This window comes from Phacochoerus africanus, chromosome 2, assembly GCF_016906955.1.
Source record: "Phacochoerus africanus isolate WHEZ1 chromosome 2, ROS_Pafr_v1, whole genome shotgun sequence".
NCBI classification, from domain to species: domain Eukaryota; kingdom Metazoa; phylum Chordata; class Mammalia; order Artiodactyla; family Suidae; genus Phacochoerus; species Phacochoerus africanus.
Window position 1 is genome coordinate 131,722,805 of NC_062545.1, and position 23,254 is coordinate 131,746,058.

Sequence of the window (23,254 nt, forward strand, 5' to 3'; positions counted from 1 at the left end):
CATTGGGATACCTCACAGATAATCATTACCTGCAGTTAAAGCTAATCACCAGTAGGAAAGATTCTGAAAGCCACCTCCCTGGAAATTACTTCAGTTCTCATGATCCAGGTGGGAACCACAATCTGGAGTGCCAGCAACAGGTTTTTCAGGATATTAGCTTTCACAAGCACCCGCCCCATTCCATTGCCCTCAGCCAGTAGCACAATACCTGTGTCCCCACACCCCACTACAGAGAGCAGCCTGTTTCTCACACCTCTTGCGGCTTGTTCCCATCAGCTTGCTCTAAAAGCTTCTAAAGTTTTCAGATGGAAACATTTGGAAGCAAACTTCACGCTCTTATATCTAATCTTCAAAAGGCTCACCATGCTCTTTGCCCATTTCTTCCCAGTCTCCTGGCTCTGTTCACATTGTGTGAAGGTGAGAGCAGTCTCCACATCCAGTGACAGACAAGAATCTGATAGAGGGTTAGGAGGCAGCCAAAGCAGTCTCTTTGTCATTGTTCCAAGATAAAGAACTTTTTCAAAACATTGCATTTTCAAAAGGTTAAAGGTGGTATGGTTATTTGGCATTTTTAGACTTTCTGCATTTTCCTAATTATCTGCTATGTATTCTTTGGGACCTTCTGTAATTAGAAAAGCATTTTGTGCTTAAAACAAAAAACTTGGAAAACACAAAGGGAAAAAAAGTCCCCTTAATCACATCATGTAAAGATAACAGCTGTGAACATTCTGGCATATGTCTTTCCAGACTTTTCTCCATGCAGAGATGCTTCATTTTTTGTGATCTGGGGAAAAAAGTAAACATTTAAGAGACAAAGCCTTGGGTCTTTAGTCTTCAATTTATTTTTTAAACAGCATCTAACAGCTTGGAAAAGTCCCTAACAGCAAGGGCCTGCCCCACGCATTCCCAGAGGCTCCCGATCCAGAGCTGGGGTCCAGGCTCCAGTAATTCCCCCTCACCTACACACACACCAGCCATCAGGCCAATTTCTCTCCGTCTCTGGAGACCTGGGACAAAAGAAGGCCTCCTTTTTAAGAGACAAGGTTGGGACTAGGGGATGCTGCGTGGAAGGGTCGGGCTCAGACACAGCTGCCTTTGTTAGTCTTAGGATATTTGGGGATTTGGTAGCATGCTCAGACAGACTGTGGGAGGGCATGAAGAGGGGCTCCTGGACTCCTCTCTGGCCTCACTCATTCCTGGGCAAGCCCTACTGCACCCCTTCCTCTTGCCAGGCTCAGTGCATTGCCTTTAGAAGCTTGGCAAATGTAGCCTGTGTAATCCAGCACGCCTTGCTGTGCCTGGTCAGCTGCACTTTACTCCTGGCCTAGGCAGGATGGGTAACCAGAAAGATGACAATGACTCAGACCCGAGTGTCCCACTGCCACCCCCTACAGGGCTTGGGACCTGACTGTACCAACCCCTTACCAATTCTCACCTAAAGGGGAATAATACAAGGGCATCTCTTTGTGAGGAGGGGCAAACCTGGGCATTCAACCCCCAAGCACAGGCACAGATGGGCCCCCAGGCCAGAGATGCCTCAATGCATACACTAAAGCAGCAGGGGCAGCACAGCCGGGAGAGCAGGGGCCCACAGGGTTGGACCTACCCTCCCCCAGCTGCTCTCCACATCCATGGTAACCACGGAAACATAACCACCCCCTCTGCCAGCTGCCTGGGTTTAGACAACCAGGCCTGGCCTACCTCCACCCAGCCAAGGCCTGAACTGATGCCAGGCCGGCCACAGAGTGGTTGCAGGAAGAACTGGGATTGGGTCATTTGGTCAGTCCAGGCTTCCAGCACAGCTTGGGAAGACTACCACAGGAGCCTCCACGCCTTGCTGCCTGGGCTGGGGTCAGACGGGGCTTAGTCAGCCAGCACAGCCGGCCACATGGCCCCAGATGCCCTCTGCCTGTGGGCTAACAGCTACTGTGGGGTAGTAGCCCTTGCTGCAGCAGCAGCAGCCCCTGGGCCTCATTGACGGGGCTTTCTGGCTGCTGCTCCTCCTGCTCAGGCCGCTCAGCCAGCCCCCCGGGACTGAGGATGTACCGATAGTCACTGGGGATGCCCCCCACTGCCTCTAGGCCACTGCCATCCCCAGCCCTGCCACTGGCCTGGTCCCCACCAGGCAGCTCCAGGCTGCTTCCCTCAGCAGGCTCCTGAGCTCCCTCAAGATTGATGTACAAGGGGTCCTGGCTAGTGGACAGCACAGACAGGCGGCCCAGGACATTCTCTAGCTCCATCCGCAGACATGTGAAGCTCGGGCGCTGCTTGGGGTCGGCGCTCCAGCACTGGTACATGAGCTCATACCTGGGGAGGAAAGGAGGGCGAGGGGAGGTAGTGAGGAGCCAGAGGAGGGAAAAGATGCTCCTTCCCTCAAAAGCAGAGGCCCCTTACTCATATGAAACTGGGATTTAAAGAAAAAATTTATTGGAGTTCCCATGTGGCTCAGTGATTAACCAATCCGACTAGGAACCATGAGGTTGCGGGTTCGATCCCTGGTCTCGCTCAGTGGGTTAAGGATCTGGTGTTGCATGAGCTGTAGGTCACAGACACAGCTCAGATCCCGTGTTGCTGGGGCTCTGGAGTAGGCCGGCAACAACAGCTCCAATTAGACTCCTAGCCTGGGAGCCTCCATATGCCACAGGTGCGGCCCTAGAAAAGGCAGAAAGACAAAAAAAAAAAAAAGAACTAGGTTGGCAATGAATATTAAATTTAAAAAAGAATTTATGGAATACACTCATGTATAGGGCTTACTATGTACCTGGCACTCTTCTAATGATTTTACACTGATTATTAGTTCTCCCAATAAATATTGATCACTTATTTCAATACTGTGAAATAAGTGATCCCCATTTTACCAATGTTCAAACAGGCATAGAGAGGTTAAGAACCATGACTAAGGTCACACAGGTAGAGTGACGAAGCCAGGTGGGTTGGGTCCAAAGTCCCTCCTATGTTTAGGAAGGCAGGTAGTAGGAGTGTTTTCATCTTGGGGAACAGGGCCTGGAGTCAGGGTTATTTTATGGGGCCCGGGGGTCGGGATTTGAGCCTCCACCCTTTGTCCTAAATCCTCATCCATTCAGGGGGTCTTAAATCCTCACAGTTCATGGACACCTCTGAGACTCTGAGAAGAGCTTCCAGCCCTTTTCCCCTGGCAGGAACATTTTTTACTTATACTCTTGGGAGCTTTACAGATTCCCTGTGGTCTTATCCCTGCTCCCAGGGAATGCCTCTGGCTGAGGGAAAAAAACAAAACAAACAAAAAAAAACACTAACGGGAAGGGGTTGAGACTAGATCTAGTCAGAGCAAATGCCTGACTTCCTTGCCTGTGCCCACAATAAAACCCCTAGACACACCCCACACATCAGCCCTCCTGACAGGGGCCTCCAGCGAGGGGGGAATCATGCCAGACCCTGAGTAGGTCGTGGGAATGGTCCAGACTGTGGCTATGTGACCAAGCTGGGACACACTGTCAAGGCTGTGCCAGGAGCCAACTGGCGCCTGTCCACCCGGATGCCTGGTGGGAGGCCAGCGCTTGCCCACCCTCTGTTGACAACACTAACTCCAGCCGGGCAGGACACTAAGTCGGGGCCTGGTCCCCACTGCCCAGCAGAGCCTCAGAAGCTCCAGAGGCCCAGGCAGGCTGCAGCCACTGGAGACCTGAGTGTCCCATCCCTGCCACGCCCCAGAGTAGGAGGGGCAGAGCCTGGTTTGTGGTACTCAAATTTCCCTCTCTCCCAAACTCCAGCTTCAGGGCACTTCAAACCCACTGTCCTACAGAAAGAGGACCCCACCATTCAGGCTGGGCCTTCCTCTGCCTGTCCCCATTCTTGGACCTCTGGAGGTTCAACCCCAGAGCAGAAAATCAGGAAAGATCATTGTGGATGTACCCCTGCTACTCCCCATGCCCCCAACACACTAGTGGAAAGGGCCTCCGGGGGCCCAGGGAAACTGGCTTGCAAGGGGTGGGAGAATAAAACTAAAACAGGCAAATCATAGCCGGGGTCATGGTTAATAGGCACATTCTGAAATCACAGGGATCTAGGTTCAAGTCCCAACTCATTCACTTAATAGCCGTGTGACCTGGGTCATATTACTTACCCGCTTTAATCCTAGTTCCTCATTTACAAAATGGGGATAATAACAGTCTTTTCTTCATCGGGTTAGGGGAGGATTACCTGAAAGAATGCCTGTAAAGGACCCAGCTAAGGTCAGCAATACTATCTTCCAGTCACAAGCGACTCCTGACACTCCCCTTGCAGAGAGTGCATCACCACCCCACCCAGCCCCCAAAGGCTCTAGGCTTCCAGAGAGGACAGGAGGCACCACCCTTCTCCCCAGGATCTCAGTTTGTTATCTTAGGTCTCTCCACTCCCTCCAAGAGACAAGAAAGGAACCCAACCTCCCGCCCCCAGCGCCCCCTCCTTGTCAAGCTCGCAATGTGATGCAGCAGCAGTTCTCTTCCTGCCCGTGCAGCACTCCCTGAGGGGGCGGGAGAGCTCAGCCTTGGCGAAGGAGCAGGAGCGAGGAGGAGGTGACAGGGAAACCTGCACTGTTGTTCAACCCTGTACCTTCTGCCCTTGGGTGGGGTTCCTGGTTCTCTCTGGAAACTGGAGAAAACAGAGTGATGGGAAAAGGCTGGAGCAAGAACCACAAAATGGTAAAGGTGGAGAGAAAGAAAACTGGAGTGGTAGATGAAGAGGAACTTAGGGGTCAGGCTTCCTTCCAATGACAAAGATGTTTAGACACACACAAGTCCAATCGAGCATTTGAGCTCCCACTGGGCCAGCAGCTGTGGTGGCAGCCATCAGCTGAAACCCCAAATACCTATTTCTTCCCGGAACCCCATTCCCGGGGCACTCACACGTCCTCCATACACTCCGGAGGCTGTTTCAGGCGGTTCCCGCCGATGAGGTAGTTGTAAATCTCAGCGTTCTCGATGCCAGCATATGGTGTCTGCCCACGAGTCATGATCTCCCACATGGTCACCCCAAAGGCCCACTGCAACAGAATCGAGGTTGGAGGGGAAGTGTCACTAGGCTTCTGGAACCAGGCAGAGTCCCAAGGCAAACACATCTTGGGGCTCAGGGGCCTCAAAATGGGGCAGCCAAAGCCTGGAGAGCAGACCGGGCTGGGCCCTCAGAGATGCTCAAGGTCCACCCACACCCAGGTCCACGCTACTGCTCACCACGTCACTGTGCACAGTATACAGGTTGTCAGCCAGGCTCTCCAGGGCCAGCCACTTGACAGGCAGTTTGGAGGCACAGCCCTGGCGATAGTAGTCCCCGCTATAGATCTTCCGGGACAGTCCAAAGTCGGCCACACACACTGTCATGTCTTCCGCCAGCCTGTGCGGGATGTTGGAGGATGGGTCAGCCTTCCCTGTGGCTGGCAGCCTTACTAAATCCAGGGTGTCTTTGCTCCCAAGCTGTCCCCTCGTGTAGCAAGTACTGTTCCAGGTGGGAGCTGACTGTTAGCTAGTCGTTCCTGGCTATTCCTCCCACCCAAGCCCTCCAGAAGCTACGTACATGCAGTTCCGAGCAGCCAGGTCTCGGTGGATAAAGTTCCGGGAGCTCAGGTACTCCATGCCACAGGCGATGTCCACCATGAACCGGACCAGGGTCTGTAGGGGCAGGTTCTGGGGCGGGGTGGACAGGACAAGCTCAGGCTAGACCTTCTACCCAGCCGAGGCAGGAGGAATGCGGTTCCCTGGCCAGAACGCTTAAAGGCTGCCCTCAGAATCACTGAACGGATGGGGATGAGGGGGTTTCCCAATGCAAGGAAGCTTTGGCTGGGCTGAGGGAGAGCACCCCAAAATCAAGACTCCCCCAGTATGGGGCGCCACAGGACTCTTCCCCAAGGAAGGGGCCTTGCCCAGCCTAAATTCCCAGCAGGGATTTGTCAGGGAGAAGAAAACATGTTAGCATAATAAGAGTCAAACTTGGAGCCCATCTTCTCCCAATCAACTCAATCAGTCCTACCCACCAAACCCACCTCTCTCCCAGGTTCTCTGTCCCTTTCCAGCTCCTGGCTGCTCCCACCCTGGGCACTCACAAAGGGGTTCTCCCCAATCCGGGAGGCGAGCAGGAAGGCGTGCAGGTCCCCGTGCTTCATGAAAGGCAGGATGACCATGGGAATGGGGAGACGGCCTTTGGCCCTGCTCCGGAGGCTCACCCCTGGGGACAAGGGAGAGTCAGCAGGGGCACAGAAAGGTCAAGGGATGGCTTAGGCATCTGCATGAACCTCCACCGGTTCAGACCAACCTCTAGCCCTAGCTGTGCTACCTCTTTTTATTTATTTATTTATTTATTTATTATTTTTCCCTCTTTTTTAGGGCCACACCTGTGGCATATGGAAGTTCCCAGGCTAAAAGCTGAATCAGAGCTGCAGCTGCTGACCTATACCTCAGCTTGTGGCAACACCATATCCTTTAACCCACTGAGTGAAGCCAGGGATCAACCTGAATCCTCAGGGACACTAGTCGGGTTCTTAACCCACTGAGTCACAAAGGGAACTCCTCTGCTACCTCTTTCCCCATAAGTTTCCCACTGGCTAGTGACTACCCAGGAGGGACTCTGGCTGACCCCCAATCTCTGGAGCATCTTCTCTGTCCCCTCCTCCTCCTTCTCCTCCTCCTTCTCTGTTCACATGAGCAATCTTCACGGCACCCAGTCTGCAAACTGAACCCCTTACCTGGAAGCTGATGAGTTTTCATCCAGGCCCCTCCTTGCTATTTTGACATCGGCTTACCTGCCAGGCAAGTCCAAACTTCTCTCTCACCAGCTGCCCTCACATCAGGGGAGCACAATTTTAGCCCTATTTTACATCTGCCTCCCTGCAAAAGGGGCTCACCAACAAGCTTGGCCACGTGTGGGTGGTCAAACTCCTTCATGCAGGCCGCTTCTCTGAGGAACTCTTCAATGTCGCTTGAGGCAATGATGTCAGCTGGGAGAAAAGGAGGGAGGGAATGAGGGACATGTGCCCTCTAGGGGCCCAGGAAACAGTCTGGGCACGAGCAGGAGAAACCCCCATGGACGGGTGCTATCCCTTTGCTCATGCCTTCCCTTTGGCTTGGACAGCTGAGTAGCTCAACCAACCACAGCTTTAATCACCCCTAGTGCGACCACAGGACAGTCACTGCTACAGCAGAGGTCAAAAGGCTGTGGCACCAATGAGTATGGATACATGCCTGTGAATTATTCACAAGGTACAGACAGCATCCCAGTGAGTGCTGACTAATTCTCTTTGGAAAGTCTAGGGGCCAGCAGAGCCTGCTTCAGGATCAGCCACCCCTTTCACCACCCCCCAAAGGACACCATCACCCCATAACTACAGTACTATTCTCCACTCACCTTTCAGCATCTTTACGGCCACTTTCACAAAGGAGCCATCCTCCTGCTTCAGCTGGGCCTCCCTCACTGAACCAAACTCTCCTAGGAACCGACCCAAAGGATGGTGAGTCCCCTTGGCCTCCTGTCCCCCACAGGCAGCCCTCCCAGATGGCCCTTCATAGGGACACAAAATCACTACACTCTGGGGCCAAGTGGAGGAGGCTCCCTCATTCATAGGCAAAGCAAAGTATATTGGGAGTAACACCTCAGCCCTTCTTGTCCCCATTCCCCCAAATATCCCAAACCCAGGAGTCTACAAGCAAATCCTATTCATAAGAGCTGACCCAAATCCACACCCTCAGAGTGATGACAGCAAACAAACACACCCAGACGTGGCAACTCATGCCAGTCCCTGCACAGCCCCACACACCTTTGCCCAACATCCGGCCCAGGGTGAACTGCTGCTCTGGGATGAGCACATCCTCCAGTTTGTCCTTCAGCTCATCGCTGATGCCCAAGCTGTCCACTGTGGGGAGCAGGGTTGGTCAGAAAGGGGAGGAACCCCTCTGGTTCCTGATACAAAACCCAACTTGCCTCCCACACCCCAGACTCTACCCTCAGAGCAGACATAAGCTTAGTTCAACTCTTCCACAGCTAGGTCGGTGACCTGTAGGAGGGTGCTTGGGACTCATCAAGTTCAGATCAAATGAATCAAGGGGAAATGAGTAAGTCATTGGTCAAGTGACTGAGGGTAGGGGCCCAAGACAGCCCATTTTCCCCTCCTGCCATTCCCCATCACTCACGTGTGGCCTCAATGCGCTCAGGCCTTTCTCGATTGAAGGACCGTGCTGCCCGGAAGTGAACAGCTGGCTCCCCACGGGCCATAACGCTGTCAAAGGCTTGCCTAAAGAGAACCCAGAACTTGGAGTCAGCTCCAAGGTCTTCAGTCACCACCTGACTCTTCCTCCGTGTCCCCACCCTCTTACCCAAACCGTGTCTCCTTCCGCCTCTTTCGAAGCAGGATAAGGGCCAGGGCAGCAGCTGTCACTAGGGCTGTCAGCACACCCAGGACCACAGGCACCCAAGATGTGCGGCTATGGGGAGGGCCATGCTGGCCTGTGGGAGACAGAGATAGTGGCATGAGCTAGGCTAACAGCAAGAGGAGGCCCTTTGGAATTTTCCAGTGATGGCCATCTGGCCTGGTCAAGAGGCTCCTCTCAGTCAATAAGATTCCCAAGTGGAGGGAATTCTCTGGTGGCCTAGTGGTTAAGGATCCAGCATTGTCACTGTTGTGGCTTGGGTTTGATCCCTGGCCTGGAGATCTTTTGCAAGCAAAAAAAAAAAAAAGTCCAAGTAGAAAGAGGCTTCAAAGGAAGAGCCAGGAGTTACTACGCATATCAATGACAGAACCTGGCTGTTGGGACCTACAAGGTGCCCAGGGATTTCTACGCTAGTAGCTGTGGGGCAGGGAGGAGAATGAGATACAAGCCTGGCCTCCACTGTTTGAGTCTTTGGGCCTATTAAGAGGGGAGGCGCTGCGAGGCTCCTCCCACCAGTCTAGGCTGCCCCTCCATCCCCTATCCCCTCCCCCTTACAGGCCTCACCTGCGTGGTCATGAGGAGAGACCACCAGTGGCTGACTCCAGGGCCCACAGCCAACTGCATTGGAGACGCACACACGCACAGTCAGGTCCTTCTGGGGATCCCAGCCCGTCAGGTTGGCCCTGGTCCCCTCCACTGTCAGCTCACCCTGCAGCCAGGAAAAGCCCCCATCCCACACTGAGCCTGAGGAAAAGGCCTCCAGCTGAGGCCTGAAGGCAGAAAAAGGTCGAACTAGGAACACAGGAGTCTAGGGACACTGTGGGTTCAGGGGCTGCAGGCACACAACCTGCTGGGAGTCATCACATTCCTGCTCCAGGCTGCAGAGGCCTCTCCTGAACACAAACAAGGCTCAGTCCGCAAAAAAAAAAAAAAAGAGGCAAGGCTGAGGCCAGGAATGCAGAGATGGGGGATGGGAGGGAAATGGCGGGGGAGGGGGGATAAGAAAGCCTTATCTGTGTCCTCTCTTGGTTTGTACAGGAATTCGCTTCCTGCTTTCTATTCAAAGTGGACACTGGAAGCAATCCTAACAGGAGACCTAAGCCAGCAGGAGTGCAGCCTGCAGGGGAGGGCGGGGAAGGGTAGACTCCCTGGGCTGAAAGGCCCACCAAGGCCCTCAGGCTCACCAAAGACAGCCATTCTGAAGTCCTAAAGGCCTCAGAGCCCTGAGGACGGACCCTAACACACTTGGAGGCTGGAGGCTTCCCTTACCTGGGTTCCGTTGTCTTGAACCCAGGACAGTTTATAGGGTCCCAGGGGGCCTTCCATAGGGCCCTCAGGGATCACTTCTTCCCATTCCAGGATGAGGCCTGATTCTGTGCGGATGGCATGGAGGTTCTGGGGAGCGCTGGCTGGGGCTGTTCCCAAAGAAAGAAGGCTGCTAAGAGCCCTGCCCCATGTGGGCTTTTGCAAACAACTTCAAAAAACTAAACAGCTGAGAGCAGCAGGTGGAGGAAGAGTCCACCTCCCACTTCTAACTGCTCTCACCTACCGTCCTGAACCACCCCAGCTAGACAGGGCCTTGCTCTTCATCACCTTGGCTACTGCCTTAGTGGCATCCTTCACCACTCTGCTCTCACGGCCCACTGGCCTCTTTGCAATCTCTAGCAAACTCCCAGCAAGTTTGTGCCAAGGATCGCTGCACTCTGTGCCCCCTTCCTACAGTGATTTCCCCCAGGTATGGCTCCCTCCTTATCACTCAGAACTCAGAGCTCTGTACGGGGTATCCCTGGACCACCCTAGGGTAACTCTTGGCCATCACAATTACCTGGTCTTTTCTGCTTTCCCTGTCTGTCCCACCCACTAGAACTACAGCTGCATGGGGGAGGGGGTTATCTAGTTCACAGGTAAGCAGCAGAGTGTTTCCTGAAGGAAGCATGATCCTCCCTCTCAGGTAGCCTTCTCTTAATCAACTACACTCAGAACCAGAGCCAACACCACCCCTCCCCTACTCAGGCCCTGCCCAGGTACTCTGCTCTGTAGGTGCCTTACCTAGACCCTTTGTCCGAAAGGGCACCCAGTCAGCATATGGAGAAGGCCCCAAGGCATTGGCACAGCGAACCCTGAGGCTGTAGTTGGTAGCAGGTGCCAGGTCCCGGAGCAAGCACGTAAAAGGTGGCACAGGGACCACGACAGCCAGGACCTCCCAGCCTCCTGGGGCCTGCGTCACCTATGGAAAAGCAGAAGACTAATGATGTAAGGGAAGGAGGCTCCTATGGCCCGTGAGAAGAGACAGAAGATGGGTTAGGTGTGAGTATGGCTCGGGAATTTGAGTTAACGCCTCCTCAGGTCTAGCAACACACACTGGCAACCCACTCCTTCACGCCCACTCCCACTCCAGGTTCCACATCTCTCCATGTTTTTGCAAATGTTGTTCCTTTTCCTGAGAATACCTGCTCTTCCTAGCAAAGTCCAACTCATCCTCTAAGATTCAGCGCAAATACCACTTTCTCTGTGAAAGCTTTTCTCAAATACTTGAGAGAAATTCGTGCCCCTTTGTGCTTGATACACAATTACGTTAGAATGGTTACCACACTTTGTAACTGTTTACATGCCAGTGCAAAGGCTCAGAGCTTCTCACGGGCAAAGAAACTGGGAGCCTAGGGGTACCGTGAACCAGGCTTGCACCTTACATCTTGGGACCCAGGGCAAGAGTACAAATGGAGATCCGGTTGGTGTACCATACAGCTAAATATTTAAAGGTTAAAAGTCAGCTAACAGGGATGGAGTTCCCTGGTGGTCTAGTGGTTAGGATTTGTCACTTTCACCACTGTGGCCCTGGTTCAATCCCTGGTCTGGGAACTGAGATCCCACATCAAGCTACTGCACACCACAGCCAAAAAAGAAAAAAAATTCAGCTAACACAATATTAAGTAAAATATTCTCTATCTTAATTTATTGACAAACAAAGCCACGAATAACCAGGAAGATCAGGTTTGCATTTATAATTCTCCAAGGATTTGGAGTCCCAAGCCAGAATGTGGTGGCATAAGAGCCAGCCTCCAGGCCAGGGTCCGCACCATGAGAGACATTACGTGTACGGGTGTAGACAGCACTGCCTGCATACCCATCCCTCTACAAATGGCTGCCCTTTGGGTTCAGAGGTGCGCATACCATAGCATGATAAATCCTGGGGAGGGTAGATCAGGGAAGGGGCCCATACAGGCCCCAGAAGCAGATTCGGGTTAAGGGGAGAGGGGTGTGTCCTGCTCGTCTGGATGGGCATGTTCCCCTGGCTCTAGGGATTCCTTGTTCAAGGATAAGGGGTGCAACCAAAGAAGGGCCAGAGTGGAGTCCTTTAGTGGTGGAGCCCAGAACAGGGGCCTTTGCAGCCCAGGAGAACTGCCTCAAACAATTTCCAAGGTGCTCATTAAATGCCTTTTGAGTGAATAGACAAAATGAACAAGGCTGCATTGCCTCTTATTTTTAGTATCACCTTAGGTAGCTTTTCTTCTCTCTGGGGCCTAGGGGCCCTTCTGGTCCCTCTCTTCTCTTTTGGCATGAATCATGGGGTGGGGCACAAAGTACAGGTATAAAGAAAAGTCAAGGGTTTGAGGTTTTTTTGCCACATAAGAAATACTCTTCTTCCGGGCATTCCTAATCTGCTCTAGCAATATGCTTTCCAGCCTGAAGAACGTTTGGGTTGGAGCCGATCTGCTGTCACTTGGTTGCCCGAGCATCCTATGATAAAGGGCAGTGGCCAGACTGTTCCTCGTCAGCCTGGGAAGGACATCTGAATAGCTGGAGACTAAGCCCCACGGGCAAGACCAGGTAAATGTGATACCACTGTCAACAAAGTGCCATCAAAGCAGCCAGAAGTTCCCGTCGTGGCGCAGTGGTTAACGAATCCGACTAGGAACCATGAGGTTGCGAGTTCGAGCCCTGCCCTTGCTCAGTGGGTTAACGATCCGGCGTTGCCATGAGCTGTGGTGTAGGTTGCAGATGCGGCTCTGATCCCGCGTTGCTGTGGCTCTGGTGTAGGCCAGTGGCTACAGCTCCGATTGGACCCCTAGCCTGGGAACCTCCATATGCCGCAGGAGTGGCCCAAAGAAATAGCAAAAAAAAAAAACCAGCCAGAACAAGCCTGGCCAGATGAGTCTGTCCCGCCCTCTCAGCCTACCTGGACTGTACAGGACTGGAGCAGGGCTCGGCCATCAGCACCTGGCATCCAGGCCACGCTAGCATTGCTGCTGGAGAGCTTCGTCACTGTGATGTTGAAGGGGGCTGCAGGCAGTGCTGTGGATGGGGACTGAGAGTCACTGCCCAGGAAGGATGGGAGAGGAGGGAGAAGGCAGGGAGTCGAGCCTTGAGTCCCTCCCTAAGTTTCCCTCCCCCCAAACTTAAGATGGCTACTTAGCACTCCCAGGACCACGGTAATACACAAGCCAAGCAACTGGCAGCAGAGAGCTGCTCATACCTGGGAGAGTGCCTAGGCTGTGGAGAGAGGTTGTTTCTCCCTGAATCAGGGGCCCCTGTCTGACCAAGGAATAGGATGAGATAGTGGGTGTGACAGGGGACAATACCTCGGCCTCAGGAGGTTCCCATGAGAGGCAGCTGCCCCTGCAGCCACAGCCCATTCCTGCATACTGGCCTGCTTTCCCTCTCCACCCCTCCGGTCTGCACACCAGCCTTCTGGGTCTCTTCTATCATCTTGCTAGGCTGTTTTCCCCACCCCCATTCCCTTCACAGGGGCTGGCAGAAGCAAGGTTAGGCATGAGCCTTGACCATCTCCCGCTGGCTCCCTCCCTCCCTCGCTCCCAAAGACTCTGCTTCGTGATGGGAAATCTGCTGTGACGTCAGGTTTCTATTCTCATCTCAGCTATGGCAGGGTCTCAGGTGCTCCCACTAGGAATGGAGCTTTGCCAATTAACCCCTCATCCCTCAGATCGCAGCAGGACCGAGGCGAGCTGGAACAGCAAATCATTCTAACTTCACCGCAGCCTGCTGAGACTGCCCCTGCCTCACCGACCCTCCCTCCCCGGGGTCCCCCTACCTTGAAGACGAACCGTGGCTGGGCGAGAGGAAGCCAGGCCTTTTAGGTTGTGAGCTTCACAGGAGAACTCGGTGCTCTGGGTCACCCCTGGGGCCAGAAAACCTCAGTCAGCCCCCCACCCCTGCCAAGCAGCAACTCCCACTCAATCTGGGATTGAGGAAGGGGGAGAGTTAGGCTCTGGATCTGAATTTCCTATGAGTCCCTCCAGCCAAAGGAAGGGTTAGGCAGCATGGGCCTGGATTTCAATCCCAGGGCTGGTGCTCTGTTTTCTCATCTCCCAAATGGGAGAACTGTGAGAACCAACTGATGTAACATATGTCAAGTGCATGGCACACAGTAAAGCCCTCCCACCCACCTCAACCCCAAGCTGCCTCCCTTTTCTGGTCACTCCAGTATTGCACATTCCAGAGTCCTTCCCCACTTGCTCTGTGCCATATCATTGTTCTGTTTGCAGATTCTCTGCCTTTCAATAGTTCTCCACTCCTTATGCATGTGTCTTGTCTCCCCAATTATACTAACTCCTGGGGGGCTGGGTAGATGGCTTCTATTTCTCTTGTATTCCCTTGACCCCCTGCAGTGCCTAGCACAGTGTGGTGTGTGGAGTAGGAGTTCAGTGAGTGCTTATTATCAAGCTGCCTGCCTGAGGGTCCCAACCACGCACATCTGGCGAAAACAGAACCCAACCTCCCTTCTAATCTGCTCCAGCCCAGTGCCTCTTGAACAGGACCTGCCCTAGTTCCCAACAGATCCTGCAGTCCACCCTCTCAAGGTTTGTGTTACCAGGGGACTTGGCAGATCAGATTCCTCCCCTCCCACCTGCCACTACATGAGACCAAGCTCAGACTCCCATCTTTTTCAGCCAGTTCAAGCTGCCACCAGAAACATTAACTTTGTTTCACAGATGAGCAAGCCTCACAAGCATGTGAGGTACGTGCCTGAGGATCTTGGGGTTCAGGTGGGTGTGCTGGCTGCTTTTGGTCTGTGTGGCCATGTGGATGGATACAGTTGTTTGGGGAAAAGTCTGGAGATTTCTGGAGACGACCATAGGAGAGAGAAAGCCCCAGTATCTTTAAGCTGGCTTCCCCTCCCCCTCTTCCTTCCCCCTGCCATTCCCAACTCGGCAGCCTGAGACTCTTGTCTTCTAAACAAGTCTGCCAGACACTCCTCTTAGCTCTGCGTGGGCTGGTTCCTGGCTCCTTTTCCCTTGGGAGGGGTGGGGGGGATGGGTGCCCCGGTCCCATACAATCATCTCCCAGGGCCAGCTGTGCACAGCCTAGACTGTTGTGAACTGAAGAACGAGGCCCCAGCATCTCCTTAAGCACACACACAGCAGGATCACCGCTAATCAGCCCACCCAGCCCACCCAGCACACCTGACTAATGAATTTAGTACTGGTGCAGCTCACGTAGTCAGGCACTCTGGACACTCACATTAGCGGACTCAGGGATTTAAGCAGATCCCAACTCTACCAGCCTCACCACCCCTGCTCAAAGCCCCTTCTGAGGCTCTCACCTGTTACATTTAACACGGAAGGAGAAGGAGCAGGTCCCCCAACCTTCGTGCCTCCTCTCCACCAGACAATGGTAACAGGTTCTGGGGGACCCACGGCCTCACAAGACAGTTGGAAAGGGGCATTGGGTGGCACTGCCAGGTCTTTTGGCTCCACAGTGAAAAATGGCACACCTAGGGAGAAAAATGCGGTTGGGGAGTGAGCCTTGCCACTTCACAGCTTCCAGCTGCCCAAACCACAAGTCTGCTACCATTTGAAGTTCTCGACCCCACAGGTCCCACAGGCCCTTATGATTGGGTCAAGTGCAAAATAGGCTTCTAGCATGAGGGAGGGGTGAGCTTCTCTTCTTTGGTCCCCTTAGGGACAACCTTTACTGCTGTCCCCTTGGGCCTGATGGGAGTCTCCCTTCTCAGACCTGCTCTAACAGCCCTTCTCAGAGCCAGGGAGGCAGAGGGTGGGAGCTAGGGGAGGGGCAGTAAACAAGGGGGAATGGGCAGGAGCTTTAGCAGAGTTCTGCTGGCAGGCCTCAGATCCAGTTCAGGGCCCTTTGTTACTTTCTTAGTCACTTTGTTTTCCTGGGTTGAACAGCTCTGAGCTCCTGCAGCTGCAGAGCTTTCTTCCCCTCCCCCACCCCTCCCCCTTCGGGCTTGGCCACTAGGCAGAACAGGGTCCAGCTCCAGATGGGTGATGGAGGCTTGTTGCTCAGATAATGGAAACTTGACTGTACCCCTTGGGTTATGGGTCCTAGTTGCCCCCTTCATTCTCAAAGACCCAGTGAGTATGGGCTTCCATGTCTGGGATGGTCCTAGAGCCCAGCATAATCAGGCCCCAGAGAACAGTGGGGCAGCCCAGCTTCCACTGAGCTTTCTTGGGCAGAAGTGTGGTCACTAGCAGAGAGCAGACAGCACCTGCTCCAGGTCGACATGCCCAGATGGTTCTGCCTCCTCACCTTCAACTGTGAGCCACACTGGCTGGGAGGTCTCAGTTTCGCCTCCATCCTCCACCTGGCACCAGTACCGGCCCGCATCAGAGCGCTCCACTGACTTCAGGCTGTGGAAACGGGACAACAGGCCTCCCAGAGTCAAAGGGGGCAGCTCTGCTGGGCAGACTCAATGGGTGCAGCCTGCCCCCACTTCTGGAAGTTTCCACAGGTTGCCAAATTAAAGGAAAAACAAACAAACAAACCACAGACCTCTGGACATCAGTATTGCCCCCAGCTCCCAAACCCCAAGGAAAGAGCACCACACAGCCCCAGGCTGGCATTCCATGCCTTCTCCCACAGTCCTGCACCTGAGGAAGCCAATCCAGTGCTGCTCACTGACTGGGATGTACACCTGATCCACGCTCTGGACCACAGCCCCGTCCTTCACCCACTGTATCTCAGGCTCCTCCATCCCCTCCACGCTGCAGTTGAGCTTCACCGGCTGCCCCTGGGACACTGTCAGCTTCACAGGGGCTCCCATGAGCTTCAGGCCTGAGAAGTGGGAAGGAGAATGTGTCATTCTGCTTGAGAGGGACCCCGTTTCTGGAAAAATTCCCCATCTTCTTCCGGAACTTAAGTTCTGTGTCAGAAGGGCTCATTCTCAACCAATGGCCAAGGAAGCAGAGGCAGGACAGTGTAGGAGGGAAGGTGGCCTGGACCTGGGCTGAGGAAAAGAGCATGGCAAGCTCTTCTGGCACCATTTTTGCCAAGGCCAAGTTCCTCCCAGCCATAAGGAAGTGACCTCTTCCCCATACCTCCCTGCTGGGCGATGTTAAGTTCAGGCCCAACCAAGAAAAGGAAAATAAGCCAGGTTGCAACAGTGGGACGCTCTCATACACCTGGGGCAGATACTGTACCCAGTCAGTGCAAGAGGCAGCCAGCTTTCCCCCGAGGGGGTGAGCCCAGACCCTGCACTGCTGCTGGCATCCCCCTGAACCCCACCTCTCAAGTGTAAGGAGGCTGAGGAAGGGAAGGAGGGGGTGCTCCCCTGAAGCAGAGAACATATGGCTACAGAACCACGTCAGATCAAACACATGGCAGCCTTCCTGGCAGCCGTCCGCTCTATTAATACCTGAATGTGTGCAGGGGTGGGCGCTAGGAAGGTAGGAGGCAGAAGGGAGGGGAGGGGCCCTGAAGAGGGAGCCCAAGACCCCTGAGCTACTGTCACGCCAACAGAAGGCCACCCTTTGAACACACACACACACACACACACCCCTCCTGGTTTCCTAGCATGTTTTTAAGTGGAGAGGGGTAGGTGAACTATTCACAGAGCTGAAATCCAATTTTGCTTCTTCTTCCCGTCCTTGGCTGTGTGACACTAAGCAAATTCCTGGACTCTCTGATTCTGAGATACACACCTTTCCACTTGGAAATAGTCACTGTTGCCTACCCTTTCCTTCCCTGAGGTGCTGATAAGGCAGGGGGTGCTGTCTGTAAAAAAGGTGCCTGTTCTGTGGCTGCTGGTCTGGCCTGTCTCTTCCATACTCCCTTCATCCTCTCAGAACCAGGCACAGGGCAAGGAGGGGTAGCCTCACAGCCGATACCCACCCAGCAGTCCCAGGGGTGTGTAGTGTGAACTTGGGGATCCCTGGTGCTACAAGAAGCACTTCCTGCCACTGGCAAATGCCTCAGTGGCTATGTGGGAAAGCAAGGCTAAGCAAAGACCAGTCCAGCCACTCCAACATGCTTGGTTTCAGGAAGCTCGGAGTGAGCACAGGGACTAGAGTATGCCCAGGTGTTTTCTGTGACTAGGTAATCTCACAGCCCCTGTACCGACATGATGTAAGGGTGCCTGTGGGTGCTCAGCCCCAGTCCCTGTGGCTTCAGAGTGAGACCTTCGTGTGTGGGGCAGGCAGAATGGAGTCCCCAGTCCCGGGAGGGAAAAGCAAACAACTAGGAACATCGAGGCGGGAAAATCCTGTCCCAAACACCCCCCGCTGACCACTCAGCGCTCTGCCCTACTCCTCTCCCTTCCACCCCGCCAGAAGAGCCCCGGACGCGAGAAAGTTGGGGGCGGGGGCCCAGACCACAGATCCAGGTGCGAACACCCGGCTGCGCCCCCTCCCCCCAGTGCCCGAGCCTCAGCGTCCAGCTTGGGTCCCCCAGCCCAAATCTCCGGGCCGCCCAGGCCCGGGGTTTGCTCGGCTGCGGTCCCCGGGCTCCGACCCCAGCCGCGCCCCTCCGCAGACCCCGCTTTCCGCCGTCCCCCCGAGCCAGCCCCTACCTGCGGCCGCGGACTCCGGGAGCAGCAGCGCGGCCAGACCCACCAGCAGCAGCAGAAACAGCAGCGGCGGCGACGGCGGCGGCGGCGGCAGCGGCAGCAGCGGGAGCCCCGACCGCCCCATGCTCCGCCTCAGCGCCATCGGCGGCGACGCCGCACCATGCCGGGCCCGGCCCGCGAGCGACGAGGGAGGAAGGAGGAGAGGAGGAGCGGCGAGGTGGGGGAGGGCAGCGGGAAGGGCGGGGGGCGGCGCTGCGGCCGCGCTCCGAGACCCGCGCCCGCTGCGAGTCGCCGCGGCGGCTCTCAGCCGCACAGGGTCCCCGGGGCCGCTCCTGGGCCACCGCGCTCCTTCCACAGCCGTCGCCGCCGTCGCCGCCGCCGCTGATTCATGTTCTCGGAGCCGCCGCCTCCTCCCCGGCCCGCCCGCCCGCAGCCCGAGCTCGTACCGCCCCCCCGCGGAGCCCCGGGCGGCTCGCTCCGAGCGCCAAACCCGCGGCAGTCAGCACGGTCTCCAGCCGACCTCCACCCACAGACCTCCGCAGGCCCGGCTGGCACCCCCTGGCCCAGCTACCCCAATGCCGAATCCGAGGATCTGGTTCGGTCCTCTGGATGGGCACCCCAGCCACGCCCCTCCTTCCCCTAAATACACTCCAGCATCTTCTCAAACCCAACACACTGATCCTTCCTTCGAAATTTTGCTAGAAGCCTCTACCGCGCACCCCAACTTTTCTCCACACTCTGATCCCAGAACCCAGCATCCTCTTCTCAGGACAGAAAGTACCTCAATCCCCTGAATACTCCCAACCATCGGGCCTCCTGAAATTGTCGCGACTCAGTGCTCCCCCCACTGGATCTACTAGGACACTTTCATGCCTCTTTCATGAGCCTTTCACCCATATTCCCCCTATGCATACTCCATTTCCCACCCCTTTATCTCCATGACTTCGGGCCTTCCGTCTTGAGTTTTCCAAGATCTTGGTAATTCTCAGGTTTTATCTGCAATCCCCACTGCTACAGTACATAAGTCAAAGCCCAGTGGCCTGTTTCTTTGGGGCGCTCATTCTTCCTAGTTGCTTCCTCTGCTCTAGCCTCCATCTCTCAGGAAGTGGTGTGAAAGTTGGGTATGCCCTCACAATATCCAGGAAAAATACTAGCTATTATTGGTTGTCCACCTTGCACACAGTAGGCACTCCATAAGTAAACAGACAGATGCCTTGTTAAATGAATGAATAATTGCCTCAGAGCTTGGCCTGCCCCACAGCGAGTAATCAAGGGGGTGGCTGTGCCCACAGACATCCTGTCAGGCAGATACAGAACTGGTTCCAAATCCAGCCTACCAAATGTTCCCCTCCTCTTGCCCTTGCCTCTACTGGTCCCCTGGAGCCTACTCCAGAAGGCTGTTCCCAGAAGTCTTGAGTGGGGAGGAGAGACAAGCCACCCAGCATCCCCCACCGCCACACTTCCATTTCTCTGCAGCCTCATTGGATCTTTCCAGGGATTCTCCTTCTGAGCAACAAGGGCCTGCCTCTTCCTCCTCTTGGCCAGCATCAGTGCTTGTTTATTAATTATACTAATGATAGCAACAACAGCAGTGCTGGCAGCAGCCTTGGACCCAGCTGGGGGCGCCCCCTGGTGGCAGCACAGGGAGAAGGGCTGACAGAACTGGATGGCAGGGGTCTGGGTGTCTCCCTTTAGCAATTTTCTTGGGCACTGTGGGTTGGCTTCAGGACTCTTTCCCAAAGGAAAAGTCTTGCTCCGTTCCAGAATCCACAGCTTCTGAGCTTAGGCTTGGTTGGACCAGGGCAGGCAGACAACAATCTGAGGCTGAAGCCAGATTCACTGGGGCCCCAGCTACTGTGGCAGTTTGGCTGCTGCCGCCCTGCACTTGAGCCCTCCACACTTCTCAAGGTCCTCCCCCACCCCCCACCTCTCCTCTCTGGAGGGGACTTCAAGTTTCTAGGGAAAGGAAACTGTTGACTCTGGCTGATACTGAAAAGACCTCTCCCAGAGGATGTCGAACCTAGAGCCCAAACCCCTGCCTTTCACTTCCTTTTCTTCCATCTCCACAGCCCCACCCCTCATCATTTCCTGAACTCTGATGAGAATCCCAGGCCAAGGACCATCCTTTGCCATTAAGCAAAATGGGCTTCTGGCACATGTCATGGATACCTCTGCATTCTCCACTCACAGAGTTGACAAACTTCCTACCTCAGCTGCAGGCCTGAGGCACATCACTGTCACCCTGGGGCAGCACACTGACCATGTGGGGCCTGGAGCCCTGAGTGCCTGCGTCCTCAATCCCTGCTACTGAATGCATCTCAATTCTTAGCATTTCTACTTGCAGGGTAGGGAGAACTGAGGCTTCCTGGTCTTCTGACTTCCCAGCTCCTACATAGAGTGCTTGCCTTCCCAAGCCCTCACAACCCACTCTTCTTACCCATCTCCCCCATCTTTCTCTCTCTCCGGGAATATACTTTAAGGGTATGTGAGCAGGTGTGATTTTGTGGAAGAGGTGTGTAGGTGGGTGAGAGGGTGTGCATTGTGATGTATGAGGGAGGGTGTGCATTTGTGCAAACTCTAAATGTGACTGGCGCTTTGTGGGTGGATGGGGAGAGGATGTGTGTGTGTGTGTGTGTATGTGTGTGTGACTGGAGGAGGTTGGCTGCCTGTGCAAATACATGCCTGCAAAAATCTCCCTTCCTTTGGTAAATGCATTGCTTGAAGGAAACTAATCAAATCTACAGGAAATGTATTTGACCTAATGCATGAGCAGCTGTCCCAGGAATTCCTGTCCTCAGAACAGAACCAGAGCCAGCTATGATCTCTCCCAGGGGAGAGGAAGGGCCAAGAGCAGCCCCTTATTATGGGTGGAGATAGCTTGGGCTTTGGCATCATCATGTGAAATACATATCTGCCCAATCTCTGCCTTTTATAATCCACAACTGTCCTAGGAGGCCAGGGATATAGAGAAGACAAGGATAGGAGTTCCTGCTGTGGTGCAATGGGATCGGCAGCATCCTGGGAACACTGGGACTCAGGTTCGATATCCGGCCCAGCACAGCGGGTTAAGGTTCTGGAGTTGCCCCAGTTGTATCTTAGGTCAAAACTGCTGTTTGGATCTGATCGCTGGCCTGGAAACTCCACATGCCTAGGGGCAGCCAAAAAAGAAAAAGAGAGAAGACAAAGACAAAATAGGAAAGAAAACCCACCTGCCCATGGCAGCAGAACATCTCAATGGCAACTTCTAGCAGTCTTAGGAAATAGCTTGCTTCAGCTTTCTTAGAGTTAGGACTCCTCTTTCTGTCCCCACCTCAGGGAGTGGTGGGGGTCCAAGGTAAGTCATGGGGTCACGGCAGTCTTGCTGGCCCTGTGACCAAGACTATGTTCTTTCCCAGCTACTGGTTAAAGAGGTAAGGGTTGGGAAGTTCCATGTAAGGAATGGGGCAGGCTGCAGGCCGTGTTCCTCATCACCTTAGAGAAGGCAGGGAGTCCACAGCTTTGGGGTTAGGGGAAAACTACCTTACAGGTATGATGTCAGGGGCACTGGGGCCAGTTGTTGTACCTGCCAAACACGCCTTGCCTGAACTTCCTACACCGGAAACAATGCCACTCCTTATCCAGTTGAGGATGAAGCAGAAAGTAAATTCCTAGGAGGGACCACACTCTGAAAAAGGGACTTTCAAATGATCAGGTTTTTCTCCAAAAGCAGATTTAAAAAGTAGGAAGAGAGCAGTAAGGTTGGGGTTTCTCAAACAGCAGATGGGTCCAGATGTGCGGGAGAAAAATAATTGTCCTCTTCAAAACTGCACCTCGGGATGGCCCTGAAAGGAAGTTTCATATGTGAGATAGTGTGTGTGAATGCCATGTATCTGGCTGGCTGTACTTCTATTTTTGTTTTTTGTTTCTTTTGTCTTTGTATTTTTAGGGCTGCACCCACAGGCACATGGAGGTTCCCAGGCTAGGGATCAAATTGGAGCTGTAGTTGCCGGCCTACGCCACAGCCACAGCAACACAGGATCCGAGACACGTCTGCTACCTACACCACAGCTCAAGGCAATGCTGGATCCTTAACCGACTGGGCGAGGCCAGGGATTGAACCTGAGTCCTCATGGATACTGGTCAGCTTCGTTAACCACTGAGCCAAGACAGGAACTCCCCCTGTATTTCTGTCTTTGACCTGCTGTTTTTTTGGTGTGTTGGAAGGGGTGGCCTGCGCCTGTGGCACATGGTAGTTCCTGGGCCAGGGATCAAACTTGAGGCACAGCAGTAACCTGAGCTGCTTCACTGACAATGTTGCATCCTTAACCCACTGTGCCACAAGAGAACTCCTATAGACCTGTTTTATTTCATTTTATTTTGCTTTTAAGGGCCACACCAGCAGTGTATGGAAGTTCCCAGGCTAGGAGTTGAATCGGACCTTCAGCTGCTGGCCTACACCACAACTGATGGCAATGCTGGATCCCCGACCCACTGAGCAAGCCAGGGATTGAGCCTGCATCCTCGTGGATGCTAGTCCAAATAGTTTCTGCTGTGCCACGACAGGAACTCCGTGGACCTGGTTTGTTTTTTTTGTTTTTTGGGATTTTTTTTCTCTTTTTGCCATTTCTTGGGCCGCTCCCGCAGCATATGGAGGTTCCCAGGCTAGGGAATCGGAGATGTAGCCACCGGCCTTCACCAGAGCCACAGCAACCCCAGATCCCAGCCGCATCTGCAACCTACACCACAACTCACGGCAATGCCAGATCCTTAACCCACTGAGCAAGGCCAGGGATTGAACCCGAAACCTCATGGTTCCTAGTCGGATTTGTTAACCACTGAGCCATGACAGGAACTCCTGGACCTGCTTTAATAGCAACATGGCAACTGAGGCTTTTCTGGCTTTATTAAAAAAAAAACCCACTTTTTTTTTTATTATGGAATACTTTAAACGTACACACAAGAAGAGAGAATAGCATAATGAATCCCCAATGTACCCATCACTCTGCTTCAGTGATTATCTTAGCCAACTGTGTTTTATTATCCCATTTTTTTTGTTCTTTTGCTAGTTTTTGAAAGCAAATCTTAGTCATATAATTAATTTCAGCTGCAAATATTACACTGTGTATCTGTAACAGACTTA

General features: G+C 53.9%; 1 protein-coding gene across 2 annotated transcripts; it reads right to left on the reverse strand.

Moving 5' to 3' along the window:
- Window positions 1-819: 819 nt before the first annotated feature.
- TYRO3 (TYRO3 protein tyrosine kinase) lies at window positions 820-18,517 on the reverse strand. Of its 2 annotated transcripts, none has more exons than XM_047766649.1 (19): window positions 18,139-18,517; window positions 16,223-16,406; window positions 15,882-15,982; window positions 14,935-15,105; window positions 13,423-13,509; window positions 12,550-12,665; window positions 10,422-10,599; window positions 9,642-9,787; window positions 8,937-9,081; window positions 8,319-8,448; window positions 8,136-8,236; window positions 7,763-7,858; window positions 7,354-7,434; window positions 6,854-6,946; window positions 6,056-6,177; window positions 5,530-5,639; window positions 5,190-5,349; window positions 4,866-5,002; window positions 820-2,307 (listed from the first exon to the last, which is right to left on the reverse strand). In XM_047766649.1, exons 1-19 carry the CDS (start codon window positions 18,275-18,277, stop codon window positions 1,917-1,919), a joined length of 2,688 nt encoding a protein of 895 aa, XP_047622605.1. In that variant the 5' UTR covers window positions 18,278-18,517; the 3' UTR covers window positions 820-1,916. The 2 variants fall into 2 exon arrangements, with proteins under 2 accessions (XP_047622605.1, XP_047622606.1); XM_047766650.1 differs by having other exon boundaries at window positions 5,996-6,177; window positions 18,139-18,369.
- Window positions 18,518-23,254: the final 4,737 nt, after the last annotated feature.